Here is a 20,974-nt window from a genome sequence, read left to right as displayed (position 1 = left end):
CAAAACAATGGTTGGTTTATCAAAACCAGAAATTCTTCTCGTATGTATAATACCACATTCATTCATTCACTTGCCTTTGGAACAGCTGAATCAGCTCAGCTGAGGACACTGGAGAGACATACACTTCCCTTTGTACAATCCTGAAACACCCCAGTAAAGGTGCCTGACTAAGATAGTCTTCCTCATGGCCCATACTTGATGTGGTCATTGTCAAAGACTGACCCAATCTCTTTCATCTGGATATTTGATTTCCCACAAACCCTTAGAGGATTTTTCGCCCAGGGATTTGCTTTAAGCTTGCCAAGTGTTTAAACTGAACAAGCAAACTCAAGTGGGTCATTTTCTGTAGAAGTGCAGAATCCCATCTCCCTTTGGCAAAACCATTGAAACACAGAAGTATGTTTTACACACATTCTCACAGACATGTCTGTAATAACCAATCCCGGAGTTGCCACTTTATCACACAAGAGCATAAGAAAATAATGCATGTGAAGGCTTTTTATTTCTATTAGACAACATCTCTCTGCTTAAGAACACTTTTGACTATCAGCCCCCTGGTGTATTATGAGTAAACAGCAAAGACTTCCATGAAACATGTACTGCTGAGTGTCAGGTGGAGTAATAAAGATAACTGGGCATTTTATGAGTATCTGACGCTCATACCAAGACACTTCCTTCAGGAGGTCAGTATAAACATTGCCTGTGTAATATCCACAGCAACCATTTACATTAACATGAACAGAGTGCACACCCGTGGGCGAGTCACAGAGGTATCGATATGGGTCCTCTGTGACTGGGGTCTAGTGAAGGCACACACTGACTCCAGCAAAGCTGAGGTCCACACCTGCAGGAGGCTGTGAATAACAGGGGGAAGAAGGTGAGGATGCCTTAGCCTGGCATCAGGATGTGATTGCTGGCCAAGGGTAGTAAGATCGTCATTCTGGAAGACACTAGAAGGTGGGAAAAAAATGTGTCTGGGCAGCTAGAATAGCTGACATCTTTAGTCATCGTCTTTATGATCCCATAAGGCAGGTATTAGAAGTGCCCTTTCTCCCTCAAATGGAAAGTATCCAATAATATTCCCTGACAACAATATTATTTTCTATTTTCAATGAATATGTTCTTTGTTATATTAAATAAATCATTTGCACATTTTTTTATCTTTTCTTTTCATTGTAGACCTATTTGCTGTACTCCTTTGTTGATTGGCTTTCCTTGATTATAGCGTCTCTCAGCTTTTAAATGTCAGACAAACAAAAAAGACCAAAGTTAACCACGGAAATAAACTAAGAGGAGACAAATGCAAGAAGCCCTCTCCCATGGCCCTGTTTCCCAGCTCCTTCCATGTGATCTGCCTGCCGCTGGGCAGGGGCGCTTTTGAGAGTCAGCATTGCTGCCCTGCTGCTGGATCACTCCAAGCATTACCGAGCCATCCTCGGTGAGCAGGGCCTGACTCTCTCTGTCTCATAGCAACTCCTATCAAGGTAATGGACCAAGAATCATTTCCACTCGAAACACAATCCTTCTAAATGAATCATGAGACGTGGTTATCTCCATTTTCCCATAATAACCCAAGAAGATGATCCTCTGGCTATACTCTCAAAAATTGCCTCCTGTTTGTATTTATTTTACTCCATTTTCCCTTTAATTTTCTGTATAAATGTGCCCTGTCTAAGAGGGCTGATGGTTTTTTGGTAGCTATTGTTATATTTGTAACTCGTTTTCCTTGGCATACACCTGATGGCACCCTTGTTAAAGGGCACTCATGTATGACCATACAGATTCCCCAAGGCTGCTAGGTTTCCACGTGGGCAGACCGAAAGTTGAATGCCAGGGAGATACACTTCCCTTTTAGAGAGATCACCAATCCCTTCCATTTTTACATCTTTCACGCTATTGCCTTTGTTCTGTGTAGTATTTAGAATAAGAGCCTCAAAGTCAGGGGACCTTCAGAGAGTCAGGAACAAATGATCCTGGGTCATTTTCCATCTCTTTGTCAGTTTGGATTCAGCTGTCTAATACTAGGTCTTGTTATAGTGATGGAGACTTTCATCTCGATGCTTTAAGGGTCCGTCTTTTCAATATTCTCATCTCTCCCCTGCTTTTGAAAGTATTGCCTTGGGAGTCCAACCACCCTCCTCCGTATGTTGAGACAGAATGCCCCTCTGCAGAGCTGGAAGCTTAGCCACCTCTTGATGTAGGTGTGTCTTCTATCTGTTGATCTCATTTGTTAATAAAGAAAACTGCTTGGCCTAATAGGTTAGAACATAGGTGGGTGGAAGTAGACAGAACAGGAAGAAGGAAGTGAGGTAGATGGCTCAGACAATTGCCCTGCCTCTACAACCAGATGTGATGAAGCTCCAGCCCAAGATGGACTTATGCTAGAAACTAAATGGTAAGGCACCACTTCGTGGTGCTACACAGATTATTAGATATGGGTTAATCAAGATGTGAGTAAGAGGCTGAAAATAATGGGCCAGGCAGTCTTTAAAAGAATACAGTTTCCGTGTAATTATTTCGGGTTAAGCTAGCCGGTGGCCAGGAGCCGGGCAGGATGAAAAGCAGGCCTGCCCGCCGATAATCACTACAACCTCTTCTCCCACCCCCCACCCCTACTGAGCCTCCTTAGTCTTTGAGAACACTGCCTCTTATTCTTTTGTTTTCTTATTTATTATTTGAAAATTTTGTCCTTGCATATGACGCATCTTGAACATTTCCCATTCTTTTATGTCCTATAGTTTCATTGTTTCTTTTTTTACCAGTTCATCCCAAGTCCTGTTATCAATCACTGCAAAATTACCTTCTAGAATCTCTGCCTTCAATCTCATTACATGCTCCAACACCTGTTTTCTGCCTTGGGTCACATTTACTGTCTACTTTTCTTCTTTCCCATCCCCAAGGACTTCACTTCTGGCCCACGGACTTATGCTTATCTCCCTTGGTTTCTCTGAAATGTCAACACTTCTGACCCTTTCTTCTGGCCTTGGATGTCCCTCCTCCCTGGCTCTTTCCCACCTCCTGGCCTATGACTCCTGTGTGCTCTCAGCTGGCGCATCCTTCTCTTACATGCATTGCTCTGAGATGATGTCTTTCGTTCCCTCTGTGTACTCCCTCTCTTCTGGAAGTGTCCAAAGCTTATCTGCAGACACATTGTTGCCTCTGAGCTCCAGCTCCACCATTTCCCAAGGTCCCTTTGGATATTGCAGGTCTATTGGAATTTTAATTCTTACATCCTTTTGGCTTTTTCTACAGAGATAAATATGTCCATTGGGTTCCAAGAGGTTTTTATTTCTGAGTTGGAAATAAGTCAGGACAGGGAAGAACCAGACACTCCTAACCTTTAGTTACTTGAGTACAGTAACTGTTTCTGAAATCAGATCCTGTTCAACATAAGCGTATTCTTCGGCAGGTACATTCTCATCGGGATACCTAGAATCTTCTAGTTTCCCTATCTGCCTTCTAGGGTTTCAAGTGTTGCAGACTCAGGTATGAGGCAGAGAAAAGATTAGGAAACCCAAGCCAATTTATTAACTAATATGCATCATAAAGGTGTTCTTAACTTCTTCTTATTTTCCATTGGCCAAAATCTAGTGGCACTCCCATCCCTTACTCTCAAGGAGATGGAGAAATGTCATCTATAAGGAAATCTGGGAGGGCAAGGAAAAAGCATTGGGCAATCCATAGCTTGTGTCACAGTTCTCTTGTGGCTAGCAAATATCAACCCTCATCCCCAAACAAAGCACACTAGAGACACTACTGAGGTGACGCATGATCACACCCAGATATGCCATTCAATTCAGAGAAATCTTTAGCAATGGCCTTTCCTCTCAGGTGTGCTAGCCTCACCCACAAGCCACCCAGTGACCCATGAAGGAGCAGGGCAAAACTGCTGCCCAAAAATGTTTATCCAGAGAAAATGGAAGAAGGGCAGGCTCCATGTCCGCCTCCACAGACAGCGTGGAGTGTGAGGGGTAGACTTAGGGTGATTTCCACGCTGAGTATCTGCAAAGCTCTTCGGTCCTGGGGAAATTTTGTTCCCTCGGGAAAAATGTCCAGATTTTCTCTCAGCCCGATAAATGGCCTGGAGTTCAGACTTGCCATTTGTTTGACAGCAACGGCTATCATAGAACGCAGATGGCGTCTTGTTAGTTACATGTATTGAAACTTAAAAGTGCTGAAAGTCTTTTTTTAGACATAATTTTTAGAGTGCTAATTTTGTTTTATTATGTTATTTTAATTGGCATGTATAAGATTGTCTGTGTCTATGGTGCAAATATAAAGTTTTAGGATAGGTGTACACAGTAGAGTAGCTAAACGAGCTACCCTAATATAAGCATTGTCATATGCAATTATCACATATAATAGTGAGAACACTTGAAGCCTACTCTCGGGTAACTGTCATAGTACTGCTGTTCAATGAGACTCTCATGTTTTTGTATTTACTGAACCTTAAGTCCTTTGACCAAGTACCCTCTTCCCAGCCTTGGGCAACCACCATTTCTACACTCTGCTTCTAAAAGCTGGACAACTTTGGACTTCGCATGCATATGAAATATGGTGGCATGTATTTTCTGTGCCTGGATTACTCCACTTAAGCTAGGTCCTTCACTTTCACATCTGTGTTGTTGAAACTGGCAGGGCTTCCTCCATTTTTATGGCTGAGTGGTATTCTGTCATGGATATGTATTTTATATATACCACATTGTGTTTAAACCATTTCTCAGTAATGAGAACTTCAGCTGCCTCCAACGCCTTGGCTGCCGTGAGTAATGTTAAAAGAACAAGAGAATGCTGGTGTGTACGCATCTATCTAGATATGCCCAGGGGTGAGGCTATTTGGTCACACAGTTTCTGTTTTCCGCTTGATTTGAAATCTCCAGATTGCTCTCCATAGGTGCTATGCCAATTTTCACTCCTACTAAAAGTATGTAATGGTTGGGTTTCTTCTCACCTACAAGTCTAATATTTGAGAGAGAGAGAGAGAGAGAGAGAGAGAGAGAGAGAGAGAGAGAGAGAGAGAGGAGAGGAGAGAGAGACAGAGAGTAGGTCAGAGGAAAAAGTCAAGGGGCAACTGTTCACCTTATTTTGACACAGGCCTAGATTTGTCAAGCAGAATAGGCTGGCTGGTCAGTGAGACCCAGGGATATTGTTACAGACACCTCTCTAGCACTGATTCAAGTAATACTACCATGCGTGCCTTTACAAACAAGTTCTGGGGTTGAACTCATGTCCTCAGTGTTGCAAGGCTAACACTTTCCTGACTAAGCCGTCTCTACAAGCCTCAAGTCTGATATTTCCTTTTACTTCTTAGTCATCCCGTTTCCTTCATACAGTTTGTTGTTGGCCTCCTTAAGAACGGTGACACAGTAGGTGTGAATGGAGGCTTCTTTTGTGTCATCCTTTGCCATAGGACTGAGGGACAGTTGCCTCTCACTGTGGAACTCTGAAGAATGCCCAAGTATATAGATGCTCAAGTTCCTTGTATACAATGGTGTATATGTTTGCATGACCTCTTCATAGCCTCGCACATCCTTCCCATCTTCAGGGTGTATCTAGTAGGCATCTGCTGCAGATGCTATATACGTAGTTACTCTGCTGTATTACCTAGGGAATAACAACCAGGAGAAAACCTCATGTTCAACACAGAGGTTTTCATTACAGACCAATAGTACAGTAGAGGGTTGGTCGGCTATGCAGGGCAGGAGCGATGGGCATGGAGGGATGGTTGCACTTGGTAAGCTGAGCAGTCCTACTAGGCTTTCATATGTAAGGTCCCTTTCAAATTCATCTCTTTGTACTTGCTTTAAGACAGAAGTGATTAACACTCGTGCGCTTTGCGAGTCCATTCATCTTTGGTCACCCTTCATTCCCTCTAGTTCTTGCTTAAAGATTGTTTTAACTCTAGCCTGCACCACCGCTGCTCTTGTACTTCCTTCCTATTTGCATAAAGCCACTGCCTGCCACCATTCTGACCACTTCTCCAGGAAGGCAGCCTTCCTTCCGTGTTACTTCAGAGCAATAGTTTGCAGTATAGTGGCTGGACCTAACCCTTGTTGTGTGTCTGCTTCCTGGTCACGTGACCGTAAATAAAGCAGCATCGTGTAATGGATCCTATTCTTCTTCAAGTTACAATATATTTCTTACTCTGCCTTTACTTAAGATATTTCTAAGTAGACTTAGAGTCCAATATGGATGACTCTGCCTCTGTGTTCAGTCAGGAATGAATGGTGTAATTGGTTCAGAGCCATGTATGTTGGTAAACACTGTCCCCAAGATCCAAACCCAGGAGCTGAAGTCTAGCATCCAAGTCACTTTCTTTTGAGAATTTGCACCTTTCAAAATTTTTTATAGCATGCCAATTTCAACACTTTCTTGTATATTATACATATGCCCAATCATGCAAATGTATGAATATTCATGTAATTGACATATTTCAGATCGTGGGCTTCATGAAAGATCACATAGCATTGGAAGTGCAGGTTTTTAAACACAGTTGATCTTGCCTCTGTTGATATTAAATGGTTTCTTAATTTGTAATTCCATTTTCTAACCATGGTGTACATTTTATTTTCAAGACAACTAAATTAAATGTTTTATGTTGATCTCCTGGGCCTTCTCAGATTCCATTTGTCATTTTCCTTTGACACAAAGAGAGCTTTCCATTCTGTAGGATGAGATTTTCTTAAGATGTACAAGTGCAGCTTGGGTAGCCAGAACTCTTTATTTCTCACAAGGGTGAAAAACAAGATTTCATTTTATAGCGGAGAAACTTCCAGAAAATGCTATGAGCAAATTTCTCTCTCAGCCCTGCTTCTTTCTTCAATGACTTAAGAGCAAATGGACCACATTTGACACAAGTAGTGGCAGAACAAGGCTCCCACAAGGGGATTCCAAGGTGCACCAAAAGGCACAACTGATATGATGCCTGATGGAGCTGGTCCTTGAAGGATGTCACGTCTGCACAGTGGGGGATATAGGCTGGTCTGCCTGCTAAACTGCTCCTCTGATCTGTGAATGACGCTGTGCTTCCTTTAAAAATACATCTTGTTTTTTCCCAATCCCATGGTTTCTCAGCCTCGAGAGAATTTCATAGGTTTAGACTAATCTTGTCTTACAGTCTCGTAATTTCTAGATTCTTCATTATCATCTATTTCTGATACTCCGACTGCATCTGTTCACATTGAAAAGTCAATTAAGAGGCTTGGGTCTGATTTTCTCTTTGATATTAGTGTAGAAACATTCTGGCAGGACTTTGAAAAAGCTCTGACCGCAATGTGCAAGGACATCAGCCAACAGGGCTGAGAAGAGCCAGGTGACAAGAACCTGCCTGTGCCTTCGATGTACACACAGATTTGTGCTGGCACACAAGTTGGTACACAGCTTATTAACTGGATCACCAAGCACGAACACTAGTCCATAGGTGGCCATATCATCATCCAGCCATCAGGATTCAGCCAGCGTTCTGTGATGTGCAGAACATATCAGTGGGACCGTGGGGATGCATAATTTTTATTTAGTTCACAAGAGGTAGATGGCTCTAGTGTTTACAGAGTTGCTCCTGTTGAAAAGGGAAGCGAGTTTGTTCTTATGCAGGTGTCAGTATAACTTCTTTTCATCTCTCATAGCCTGGTGTAGACAATTTTGTTTCATCTGCCGTTGAATATTCTCCAAGGAGCCCTCAAAGTTCAGACTCGGACTCCTAAACATGAGGCATGTGTATTTGTACCGCAGGTGGCGACACTGTGATTTTGCCTCTGGGGTTAGTGGGTCATTGTGTGTTCCCTCAACATGCCTAACCATACACACACCGCACACACACACACACACACCACACACACACACACACACACGAGAACTGAGTTGAGAATCTGAGAATGCAACCATCGCTGCTCTCTCACAGGTACTGGGGAACAAGCATTGCGCATCTCCAGGTAATAATTACCGGTTAGGAATAACAGGATAGTCAGGCCAGAAGGGGCAGGAGGAGTTAAGAAAAGCTCCTCAGGGGAAAATGTGGGAGACTGTTGAGAAGGGAGAGCTGCTAAGCCTCTCCTTTCTCGGTTTTCTGAGCTGAACTTTTGCTCACAGCGGGTGTGTGCAGGCTCCCTCCCACACCCAGGCTCCCTCCCCTGCCGCTGTGGCAGTCTGTTAAGTGAACAGAGGACTTTATACTGAGAAAGGAACATTTCTCTATTTTGGCTGTGAGTAGTTATTTTTAAAGCTTCATCCCTCAAACATTTCCCCATCCTTGTTTATTCGTCTCACTAGACAGAAGATGTACGACTTTTTAAAAAAGGAACTGTGTACCAAGAAAAAGCCACCTGTGGTCTGCACTCTCCTGCCACAGCCAAGGGATCCTTTGATGTGATCACCAATCGCACCCTAGGGTCCAAGAGTGTAGCTTCCAAAGGTTCCTCTTTCCTTCTCCTAAACCCCCAACCATCCATATTTCCTATCTACATCTAAGTGCAGGTGGCACTTCTGATATTCGGGTTCAGTGGCCAAGCACTCTCTTAAAGACACATTCCTCTATTATCAGGCTTTCTCTGCCAGACACTTAAATGTTGTCCCTGTGCATGGACACTCCATTGCATGTGATAACTCAGTAAAGTTAGTCTGAGAATACTAAACCAGTTGCTTGACTATCGATCTAGATTGCATTTGGGGGATGTGCTTTCTATGTAGAAGCTCTCGTACCTCCTAAAGGAATATATCCATCACATGGTATTTGCCTTTCTCCTTGCCATCTTGTTTCCGTTCTTCACGTTACGGATACTCTTGCCTTTCTTGTCCTACTCTGATGTCTAACCCAACAACTGGTACAAAATACCAGTTCAACCTTGTGGGATGTGTTAACGTAGACCAAGAAAGGAAGATAAAAGAAATTGTGCTATTGATATTCTGTCCTCTGGTTTGGTAGAGCTGTATAGTTTGATTTACCAGTTTTGAGTCTAAATTTTTTATCAGAAAATGAGAAAAAAGCAACATGTTAACTGTGCTGGATGTGCATGAATGTATCAAAAATCCCTTGCATATTACAAGTCAGCATTATAAAGTGACAATAAGTTCCGTAAGTGACAGTAATAAAATGCTTGCTCCCTGGAAGAAAAATACTAAGCTCACTCCTATCTTATCTGTTGAACCAAAATAATACCCAAAGGCTGGTTGTGTACTTTTGTGATCATATGAAATCTCATGAAGTCTACTTCTTAAATGGATGGCTCTATGGTATTCTTTAGCTCAATAGAGTTGTCAGAAAATGAAAGTATTTCAGATGATCAAAGACTGATACCAAAACGTGCAGACCTTCCACTAGAAGGAAGCCTAAGAGAATTGTTGGATGCTAACAGAATGGGTAGTGACCCATTTTGTTTAAAACTATCAGTGAAAAGTTTGGGCCTGCAATGAGTATTTTGGAGAAGAAAAATACCAAGAACAAAATCGAAGGAAATATATGACAAACCATGAAAGATACCTCTAGCGCAAGACTAATGGCTGCAATATAGAAAGAGTTCTTAATAATCAATATGAACATGACTGACAACCCCAAGGGGAAATGTAGGCAAAGGATAAGAACAGGAAGGTCAGAGAAAATGTCATGTTAATATACTCCACAGGGCTGCCAATGTAGCTCCATAGTAAAATAATGTTCTTAATCTGTGGGAAGCCTACATATATAAACCTCAGGATGAAAGAAAGAAAAGCTTTTTCTATCTATTTTGAATTTATAGATAATAAGCTTTTTGAATGCTATATTCAAGTAGCTTACCAAAATCAAGAAGCATATCCTTTTACTTAGGAATTCCATTTCTAGAAGTTTGTTTTCGAGCTCTCTGTACACGACATCAGAGACAAACATGAAGATTAATTCTTAATGAATTCTTGCATCAGCACAAGGCCTGAAAGCAAAGTACATGCCAGGGAAGAAGGAGGTGGCTCAGAAGATTTTTGTCATGCCCTGCTAACAGTCTTTTTGTGGGCCACATGCCCAACGTGGTCCCCCAAGACGGCATCACTCAGAGCCATCACGGCTATCTTACTTAGACAAAACTGCCTAATTACAGATGAGTTTCTCAGAAGGTGTTGGCATCCAATGACACCTGACTACATGGCATTGGGTTCAGTGTTAAAGCTACTCCTCTGTTGAGAAGAGTGGGGAACTCTGAGACTAAAGCAAAACCTAATGCTCATGGGAGCATTTGTGATTATGTTTGAATGGCTTGTGTAAATCTGTGCTCATGCACAGATTATTTTTAGATTTTTCCAATATTTTCAGTTCCTTAAATACATCAGGCCTCAAAATGATTAATTTCGTTTATATATATATAGTATCTCATTTAATTTCTTAACCAGCCCCATAGGTAACTTACAGGTGCATGTGATAGCCCCTTGAGATTGATCATTTACTAGTCGCTAACACTAATTCTTTTATTTTTGATGGATTTTATTGAGCTATACATTTTTCTCTGCTCTCCTCCCATCCTGTCCCCTCCCTTCAACCCTCTCCCATGGTCCCCATGCTCCCAATTTACTCAGGAGATCTTGTCTTTTTCTATTTCCCATGTAGATTAGATCCATGTATGTCTTTCTTAGGGTCCTCTTTGTTGACTAGGTTCTCTGGAATTGTGATTTGTAGGCTGATTTTCTTTGTTTTATGCTTAAACACCACTTATGAGTAAGTACATATGATAATTGTCTTCTGTGTCTGGGTTACCTCACTTAAAATGATGTTTTCTAGCTCTATCCATTTGCCTGCAAATTTCAGATGTTATTTTTTTCTGCTGTGTAGTACTTCATTGTGTAAATGTACCACATTTTCTTTATCCATTCTTCAGTTAAGGGGCATTTAGGTTGTTTCCAGGTTCTCACTATGCCCAAAAATGCTGCTATAAACATAGTTGAGCACATGTCCTTGTGGCATGATGAGAATTCCTTTGGATATATACCCAAAAGTAATATTGTTGGGTCTTGAAGAAGGTTGTTTCCTAATTTTCTGAGAAATCGGCCACACTGCTATCCAAAGGGGCTGTACCAGCTTGCATTCCCACCAGTAATTCAGAAGTGTTCCCTTTTTCCCACAACCTATCCAGCTTAAGTTGTCATCAGTATTTTTGATCTTGGCCATTCTTACAGGTGTGTAAGATAGAATCTCAGAGTTGTTTTGATTTGCATTTCTCTGATAACTAAGGATGTTAAACATTTCCTTAAGTGTCTTTCAGCCATTTTAGATTCCTCTGGTGAGAGTTCTCTGTTTTTATTGAATTGTTTGTTCTTTTGATGACAAATTTCTTGAGTTCTTTGTCTATTTTGGAGATCAGACCTCTGTCTGATGTGGGGTTGGTGAAGAACTTTTCTCATTCTGTAGGGTGCCATTTTGTCTTGTTGACTGTGTCCTTTGCTTTACAGAAGCTATTCAGTTTCAGGAGGTCCCATTTATTAATTGTTTCTCTCAGTGCCTGTGCTGCTGGGGTTATATTTAGGAAGTGGTTTCTTGTGCCAATGTGTTCAAGTGTACTTCCCACTTTCTCTTCTATGAGTTCAGTGTGGCTTGTTTTATGTTGAGGTCTTTACTCCATTTGGACTTGAGTTTGGTGCATGGTGATAGATATGGATCTATTTTCATTCCTCTTCATGTTGAAATCCAGTTATGCCAGCACCATTTGTTAAATATGCTTTTTTTCATTTGATATTTTTGCTTCTTTGTCAAAAATCAGGTTTTCAAAGGAGTGTGGATTAATATCTGGGTCTTCTATTCGGTTCCATTGGTCTTCCTGTCTGTTTTTATGTTAATACCAGGCTGTTTTCAGTACTATACCTCTGTAATAGAGTTGAAGTCAGGGATTGTGGTGCCTCCAGAAATTCTTTTATTGTACAGGATTGTTTTGGCTATCCTGGGTTTTTTGCTTTTCCATATGAAGTTGATTACCATTCTTTCAAGATCTGTGATAAATTTTGCTGTGATTTGATGGGCATTGCATTGAATCTGTATATTGCTTTTGGTAAGATTGCCATTTTTACTATGTTAATTCTACCTACCCAAGAGCATGGAAGATCTTTCTACTTTCTAGTATCTTCTTCAATTTCTTTCTTTAAAGATTTAAAGTCCTTGTCATACAAGTCTTCCACTTGTTAGGTTAGAGTTAATCCTAGATATTTTATGCTATTTGTGGCTATTGTGAATGAAGGGTTATGTTTCTCTGATTTCTTTTTCAGCCCATTTATTATCTGTATAATGGAGGGATACTGATTTTTTTTAGTTAATCTTGTATTCTGCTACATTACTAAAAATGCTTATGAGTTGTAGAAGTTCCTTGGTGGAATTTTTTCAGGTCACTTATGTAAACTATCATATTATCAGCAATAGTGAGAGTGTGACTTATTCTTTCCAATCTGCATTTCCCTGATCTCCTTTTGGTGTATTATTGCTATAGCTAGGACCTCAAGAACTGTATTGAATAGTGTAGTGATGAGCAGCAGGCCGTGTTCCCACTGCCCTGCTCCCAGCTGCCTGGCTAGCTTATGCTCCGAAATAACAACACACAAATGTATTTAAACACTGCCTGGCCCATTAGTTCCAGCCTCTTATTGGCTAATTTTCATATATCTTGCTTTAACCCATATCTCATAATCTATGTAGCACCACAAGGTGGTGGCTTACCAGGAAGATTCTAGTGTACGTCCTTCTTGGGCCAGAGCTTCATCGCATCTGCCCAGAGAGGAGAGGCATGGTGATTGCCCAAGGTGTCTGCCTCACTCCCAGCATCCCGTTCTGTCTACTCCACCCACCTAAATCCTGCCCTATCAAAAAGCCAAGGCAGTTTCTTTATTAACCAATGAGAGTCCTCCATCAGAATAGAAATGGAGAGAGTGGACAACCTTGTCTTGTTCCTGATTTCAGTGAGATCACTGGCTAACACTAATTCTTGAAGCTGAGTCTATGGTACAAGATAAAAGCCTGCCTTACCCTGAGTGACATAGAATACATGAAGTTGACCAACAGTTCCCAACTCTTACAGATTTATTCCCTCTGTCCTCCTCAATTCCAATGCAGCACTCTGTGCCCTTCCATGGTAAGGCATGTCTCTCTTCCAATCATGCATTCTCTTTTCCTGAATTAATCCTGCATCTCTTAGGGCAAACTTGAATGTCACTGGCTAAACCATGTAGCATCAGTGACACAGTCCATATAGGTGCTTTGGTTTTCCTGGTCCCAAAGAGCATCCCAAGATGGATGGAGGATACTGCATATGAATGAAACCCATAAGCATCTTAGGATGCAGGATCTTTCTTCATCCCTATAATATGTGCAAATGTCTACAATGTAGCAGCAGCTCCATCATCACACCCCGGACCATAAGTATCTTTGATTACCCATAAACCCAGAGAACTCCTCATTTAATAGCAGATTTTGCCATTGGACATCAGAACTCTTGTAATAATTTTAAGTTTTATTGATAAGAACATTTTTCTATCTTGCCTTCTCAAATTTAAATGGATGTTCACACTTGCTGAAAGAAAGTGGGTTGCCAATGTTCACTACAATTTGGAGGCTGGGAGAGTTTTATGGATGTGAACCTTACATCTTGTGGAAGGTTTTCTGTACCTTAATGCTTTTTAACCTTTTTTTTGTAGGAACCAGGGTAAATGTGTGGAGGGCATGGTGGAGATCTTTGACATGCTGCTGGCTGCGTCAACTCGGTTCCGCATGATGAACCTGCAAGGAGAGGAGGTTTGTGTGCCTCAAGTCTATCATTTTGCTGAATTCTGGTGAGTTGCTAACCTGAAAGAATTTGATGGTGGGTTTCCGGGAGAAATGTTTACTTGTAATTTTCTTTTAACTAGAGCAAATTTACTCAATATAAAGCATAATGTTAGACATGGAAAGAAATGACAAGTATTTGAAATAACCTCATCATCATTCTAATTAGAGACACAGAGCCATGTTGATCAAATATGGTATGTGAAAAATGTTTGTGTGTCTGTAGATAGTTTTACATGCTAAAATGGAGCCAGACTAAGGAGTAATCCTTTCAAGTTATGACACAGGGTGCTGGATGCGCAGCTCATCTGTGGATGTGTGGCTTAGCAGGCTCAAGGCCCTGGTTCAATACCTTGCACCAATAAGAAAGATGATGTCAGCAGTATAAAGAAAGAGAGCTATTGGAGACAGAACATGTTTCTGTTAAACTGATTAAGATACACTTGACGTAAAGTTTCAGAAAAATAAAATAGATAGAACCATCCTCAACTGGAGACTATGGAGGGGCTACAGACAAAGGCTTCTGAAAGGGCCCTGTCATTCAGGTGGAGTGGTTTCGCATTCCCTGGGCTCTTGTCCCTACACAGGCCTCAGCTGAGGAAGCCAAGCTAGGAGCACTTGTTGCTTATCTGCTCTGTTTTCTTTCCTCCTCATTTCCCTTCCCTTCCCTTCCCTTCCCTTCCCTTCCCTTCCCTTCCCTTCCCTTCCCTTCCCTTCCCTCCTTCCCTTCCCTTCCCTTCCCTTCCCTGTCCCTTCCCGTCCCTTCCCTTCCCTCCCCCTCCCCTCCCTCCCCTCCCTCCCTTCCCCTCCCCTCCCCTTCCCTCCCCTTTCCTTTCTTTTTTCTTTCTTTCTTCTTTTCTCTGGGGTTGGCTATTAGACATGGGTGTCACCGCAGGTCACTCAGATAGAAATTGTGGCTCAGCCTGAATTGGCACTCTTACCATTTCAGCCCCTCTGAATGCCATGTAGATGCCCTTAACCAGGGCCATCTGTTCTGCAGCTCTATTTGTTGTATCTCAGTGTCCCCCTCTCATAGAGATCACATCCGTTCTCAAGCCTCTGACCTGGTTTAGTTCCTCACCCCATCCTTGGTCTCAGATTTCTCAAGTAGAGCCACGGAATGATCGTACCCAGAGTGAATCAGTTCTCCATCCCCAAGGTCTGTCTCCTCCTCACAACCCCAAACCCTCCCCATCTCCCCCCCAACAATTTTCTACTTGGGTTTCCCACCAGCGCTAGGCACCCATATTCCTTAATAGTTATCACGGCAATCATCTTCACTTATCAACCGAGAAACGGAAATTGGGACTATTACTCTAGGCAAGGACTGAATTGGGGAGCGAAGTTCCATGGAAAACATAATACGGCGCGATGGCCACTCTGGAAGTGATTACGCTGCATTCAAGTTCCTAGGCCCACTCACGAGCATTGTGCTTTCTCATTTGAGCCGTTTGTCCTGCGCGTTAAAGGGTCCAGATCCCACAATGGCTCTTTATTGGATGACTGTTCTGGGAGGAGAGCCACTCGCCTGCACGGCGCCAGGTCCCGATCCGGCTCCTTCTTCAGTGGAGGGCTGGCACGTGCCGACAGCCCGCATGTGGGCAATCTGTTAACTTCAGGGACAGCATGCCTGACAAGTGCTGGGAACTTCTTTTCTGTTTGTTTGTACTCCTACTCTAATCAGAAAAGAATACCCCAGGGACAGGAAGTTAAGTTGTAGAATAAGCCCAGTGGATACCTGTGGTCCTAAAAAAAAACGGTTTCCCACACACATGCGTTCCTTTCCTACTGTTCTGTTGTTTCTGTTCTTACAGTGGTGCGGATGTATGTTTCATATTATTGCAAAAATTAAAGATGAAACACTAGATTTGTGGGCTCTGAATTTTTATAACCCAGTGGAATAAAATGTTAAGGTCTCACCAGAAATCCTTTATAAGACTGACCCGGAGCCTCATACTGTATTTCCTACTCCAGAATTGGGGGTCCCAGCTCAATCTTTGTGAATGGTCAAGCCTGCACCCCCTGACTTTTTTTCCTACCCTACATCTCAGAAGTTCTGTATACATGCTTGCCCTTAAAGGGGTGGGACACTGTTTTGGAAATAAAAGGCTCTGTCTACTGCAGAGCTGAGGGTTATCATTTCGTGAGATGCTGGGTAGCGCTTGCCTTTGCCATCAAGGTCAGTACTGCCGGCTCAGGAGAGCTGTAAGGAGGCAGATGCAGCCGCCCGGCCCTGACAGGCAAAGCCACTCTTCTCACCACAAAGTGAGCTGTGTTCTAGAAAGACGGGCCTGTGCCTTGCACAGTTCCTCGTGTCTGCTATTGTTCCTGGAAAAGCGGAGCCAAAGACGACGAGACTCTGAGACACAATGGGCCAGTACTGGGAAGCCTTTTCAGAGTGGAAAAAAAGAGAAGTCTGCCACAGGAAGGGTACTGCCATCAATTACCGCCCCAGCACCCTCCCTCCACCCCACACTCCACACACCATCACAACTCTAGGAGTTCCAGATGTTTCTAAAACCTTAACCAACTCATGACTTTGAACTGGGACAACTCTTGACTTCTCATGAGATTGTGACTCCAGGAACCTCTGACAGAGGCCACACAGGCTGTGACTCAGGGAACCTGGATAGAATATGGCTGCCCATCTCTGGCTAAGCCTCGGGGGTTGGGAGGAAGGAAGCTCATGTCTTGTGCCAATTCTCTGTTACCCAGTTCTGAGAGTTTGTTCACAGTGGCTTTGGTTTGGAGGCAGAATCGGGAGAAGAGAAGGACTGTTTTGAGGGCCTGTTCAGAATGTCTTTCTAGAAGCCTCAAGAGGGTCTCCAGAGGCCAGAATTCCCACAGAAGACCTCCTCACAGATGTTTAGGAGAAGACAAATTCTGTGTTATTTGGAATGATTTACTTGCTTGCAAAAGCTCAGGATCATCCATAGGAGAATCATTGATCCCACATAGAAGGAGAGAGGTGGCTAATGCAGACAGTCCTTAGCGAAAAGTCAGTGCCAGCTTCAAGGCTTTGTGAGAACTAACTGGACAGAGTCCAAGAGGAGGACAAGTAGGTAGAGGGCAGACAAACTCAGGGCAGGAGCCTGCAGAGGAGTGGAAGGGAGAGGAAGGGCGGGCATGCTAGCCTCGCGAGGAGGCTGAGAAGCACCTGCCGCACCTGGCTGCACGCCTCCTTCTGTCCAGTGTGTATCAGCTCTCTTTCAGGGTCATTCAGACAATCCCACTGCCTCCAGACCCAGCTCCATAGCAAGTCCGCCTTCTCTGGACTGTTTGGCTTCTAAGTAACACATGATCTAGCCCTTCAATAGCTGCCCAATTTTATTTCTTTCCTAAGAAGCTCTCATCCATTTCTTCAGTAATTCTATATTTACAGCAGTTTGCCGAGGTCTTCGTTGTCAAACATACCCAAATAAATGTTCTGATTTTGTGTGGTTTTTGTCTCTTTAAGCAGAATCATTCTCCCTTTCTTTATATGTGTTTTTCCCAATTTCCCTAAGAATGGTTTGTTGTTCATTTTGTGTTTCTCGTGGTGTTGGGGCCACATATTGTCAACAGACATTGGCTCATTTAACCCCTTAATAGATGTTTATTTGCTGAACATTGCAGGGGCATGGCCTGGAGAATTGCTATCTTTCTAGGCTCTTCCTCTCACTCTGAAGTACATGCCTTCCTTGGGTTACTGAGGACAGGGGGACAATGATGTAAAGATGGAGGATACAGTTAGCGGAGCACAGAAGGCCATGTACCACAAAAACTCTCATTGTAAGGGTGAGAACCTGGCTTCAGCTGAATGGATCTCTGACTTTTATAATGAAATGTTTCAGTTTGAAATCCCCCAGGTAGGCTCCCCAAAAAGTGGAGAGATGCGAGGTTAATAGTAGCAGGGACTGTAGCAGCTACCGGAAGACTTCGTAAATTGTGCTGCTTAACTGATGCAGGATGACTTTGATCTGATGGGTTTGACCTTGTTTTGACAGACCACAGAGGCAAAACTGCAGGATCCATGCACGGCACTTACTCATGTGTCTTCTTAGCCTCAAGCCCCTTCCAAAAACTCCTGGGCAGGTTGCTAACCCGTCAGTGTGTGTTTTACCAGCCTTGGAAAAGTCATGTATGTGGAGTTAAGCCTTCAATTCAATTTATCAATTATGTCTATCATAATGAATAATTTTTGGAGCCACCTCTTATATGCACACGCATACACACCTACACACGCACACACACACCCTACAGTTCTGTATATTGCCTTCTAGAGAACCTCTCTCACTGTCGTCTAACTCAGTCTCTGCTAACTTATCCAGCGGATCCCAGAGAGCTCCTCCAGTTCCTGCTTCCAGCTCTCTCTCCTGTCTGTCTTACTCCAGACCAAAGCTTTTCTTCTCCTGACCCACAGGCCAGTTCCGGCTACCTGAAAGCCTCTGTCCATCACCACCAGCAGGCTTTCTGGTTGCTCCTGGAGTATCTCCTGCTGTTGAAACTTGACACCCTGATTACCTATTCGTCCCAAACTCAATTTCCACTGACTCTTGTCTTTCAATGGAAGAAATCTGAAAAAGGAATAAGAACTAATAAAACCAACAGACCACTGCAAGTCCAAGGGAGAAACAAGTTCGAGAAACCAAGTGACGAAAGTCGCTAAACTGTGTAGCTTTGGTGTTCATTTAGGGAAGCAAGGCGAAGTTAAAGAAGAGCATGCATGTCACACATACATTTTAAAAGCAGGGCAGCTGTCTTCTGTTGCCTGGCTCTGATTTGCTAATATGCATGTCCTGTTTTCATGGGGCCCTGATGGAAAGCACATGAGGCGAAGCTGATGCAATCCTGTTGGCCTTTGCTGCCCTCATGAGCAGCCACATTCTTGTTAAAGAAACATTTAATTCATGATGAATTATAATAAAGTTTCCATCTCAGAGAGCCCCCCCCCCCGTCACCCCATTCTGGATTATTTGTACTCTGTGTTATTAGATTAGACAACCACTCGGAAGCATTTAGATTTTCAAGTTTAGAAATAAAACAATGATTTAGAGAGGTTCTATGTTTAGATAAAAGAACATTAAAAAAATATATTGACTTTAAAACATCAAGGATTCATTAACTCTCCGCAGTCAAAAGTTCGTGACAAGAGCAGGCCTGGGAAATAACACACGGACACATCGCCAGGATGCCAATGCTGTCACATCAGAAAAGATTTTATTATCTCTTGACTTTTTTGTGATGCCAAACATGCTCACCACAGAGTCTGCTTACTGTCATTACTTTGAGATGAATGGCACTTCATGGTTACCAAGTGGCTCACTGTGGGTCCCCTTGACTGAATTCTGCAGGCAGCCAAGTCCTCTCAACTTTTGAAGCCTTTCTATTGTGACAGTTTCTGATTCAACCTTAGAGTTCTTGGGTGATATAGTTTCCCACAAGTGTGCTGTGACCTGGCCTCTGTCTTTGGAATGGTCTCAATTCAGGAAATGGACTCTGCTGTTTACATGAAGGGTGGAGACCCCTGATAAGCTCTTTGCCTAACTCTAACGGGTACACTAGTACCTAGTGAGCCCAATGCCTCACAACTCTCATGGCTGCTGAAAGAATGTCTGTATGGGATGTGGCCTTGCTCTATGCATGTAAACACAGGTGAATACTAGTGCATTTCTTCCACAGCTTCCAAATACAAGCACCTTCTCTTGTGTCTTTATAAAGGAAATGGTTTTGTTCATCTCAACAGAAGAAATAACAGTAGCCATTATTATAAAGTAAATCACTTATGGAACATTGGAGGCCTTCAGAATCCCTGCCATTTTCAGTGAAGGGTTTGTCCATGCAATGAACATGCTTTTGCGAGTAGACTATGTACAAGATTGAGATTGGTAGCTCAGATACTGTAAACTGTCTCAGAGATCTCTTGGAGATTCTGAGACATGGGAGGGCCAACCAAATGGCTTACTTTTCTCACTGTTGTGATAGATACGTGGCAGAAGGAAGTTAAGATTTATTTTGGCTCACAGTTTAAGGGTACAGTCCATTGTGGCAGGAAGACATCACAGCAGTAGCATGAGGAAGCAGGTCACATTGCTGACACAGTCGGGAAGCATTGCTTGCTGCCCCTTTAAATTCACTTGCAAACCTCAGCCTATGAGATAGCACTACTCAGACTTGCGGAAACTCTTCTGTCTTCAGTGAAACATTTTTTTTGGAAACATCCTTATAGATACTCCTAGAGTTATGCTTCCATAACAATTTCAAATTGAATCAAGTTGACAATCAAGAATAATGGTCGCATCAGTCTAAGTGCCCGCAGCCTACAGAGGAAAACATGGAGTCTGGGTTTCCATATGACATGTTAAAATTTAATCCCATTAGGAGATAATAAGAGGAGGTGGGCAAACTTGACTATGGTGTGCACAGATGAAGCTTTGGAAAGGTGTCTGGGTGGCGCCACTATAACTGGCTGGTGGCTTTATAAAAAGGAAAGACAAGGATGAGAATATCCACACAGGCCCACACACTTCATATCTCTTGCTGTGTGATGCCATGCACTACTTTGGGTCCTGCCAGCATGAAGACCTCATTATCTATAACCCCCAACCTTCAGACTAGAGCTCTGAGCCATAACAGACCTTTTGGGTTGTAGTTTATCCAGATCATGGTACGCTGTTAGCAGCAAAATCACAGATTGACAGACTGGCAGATATTTGGTACCATCAAGTATGTCTGTTAACAAGTAGTTACTGAAAGTATGGGAGCAGCTTTGGGACAGGGCCAGGAGCAGAGCAAGGGAGAACTTGGAAAAACAAGTGGAGAGGGTCTTAGCTACTGTAAGGGGAGCATTATGGGCTGTCTTAGGAAGAATTCCAACTACAAAAATAGACAGTTGGGAAGATCGTGTAAGAGAAAAGGCTAACCTCATTGTTATACTATTAAAAGAACTTCAATACATAATGCCTAAACCCTAAGGCTGTAATGAAGGCCAAAGTTAAAAAATGATAGACCAGATTATTTTATTTTTGATTGCATGTGCATGTGCATGCGTGGGTAGAGTGTGTGTGTGTGTGTGTGTGTGTGTGTGTGTGTAGGTTTATGCATGTGAGTATAGTGCCCATGGAGTCCTGTAGAGGGTGTCATATCTCATGGATCCGGAGTTATAGACAGTTACAAACTGCCAGACATGGGTGCTGGGGACCAATCCCAGGTCCTCTGTAAAGAGTGGCACATGCT

The 20,974-nt window shown here is 42.8% G+C and overlaps 1 protein-coding gene across 1 annotated transcript in view; it reads left to right on the top strand.

The window, feature by feature from the left end:
* Positions 1-20,974, top strand: part of Esr1 (estrogen receptor 1) — a 368,654-nt gene that overhangs the window by 316,522 nt on the left and 31,158 nt on the right. The window contains 2 exon segments of the mRNA XM_038339005.1: positions 13,633-13,729; positions 13,731-13,767. Coding sequence (XP_038194933.1) covers positions 13,633-13,729; positions 13,731-13,767 — 134 coding nt within the window.

Source organism: Arvicola amphibius, chromosome 8 (assembly GCF_903992535.2).
Source record: "Arvicola amphibius chromosome 8, mArvAmp1.2, whole genome shotgun sequence".
NCBI classification, from domain to species: domain Eukaryota; kingdom Metazoa; phylum Chordata; class Mammalia; order Rodentia; family Cricetidae; genus Arvicola; species Arvicola amphibius.
This window is presented reverse-complemented; position numbering and strand designations above follow the sequence as displayed.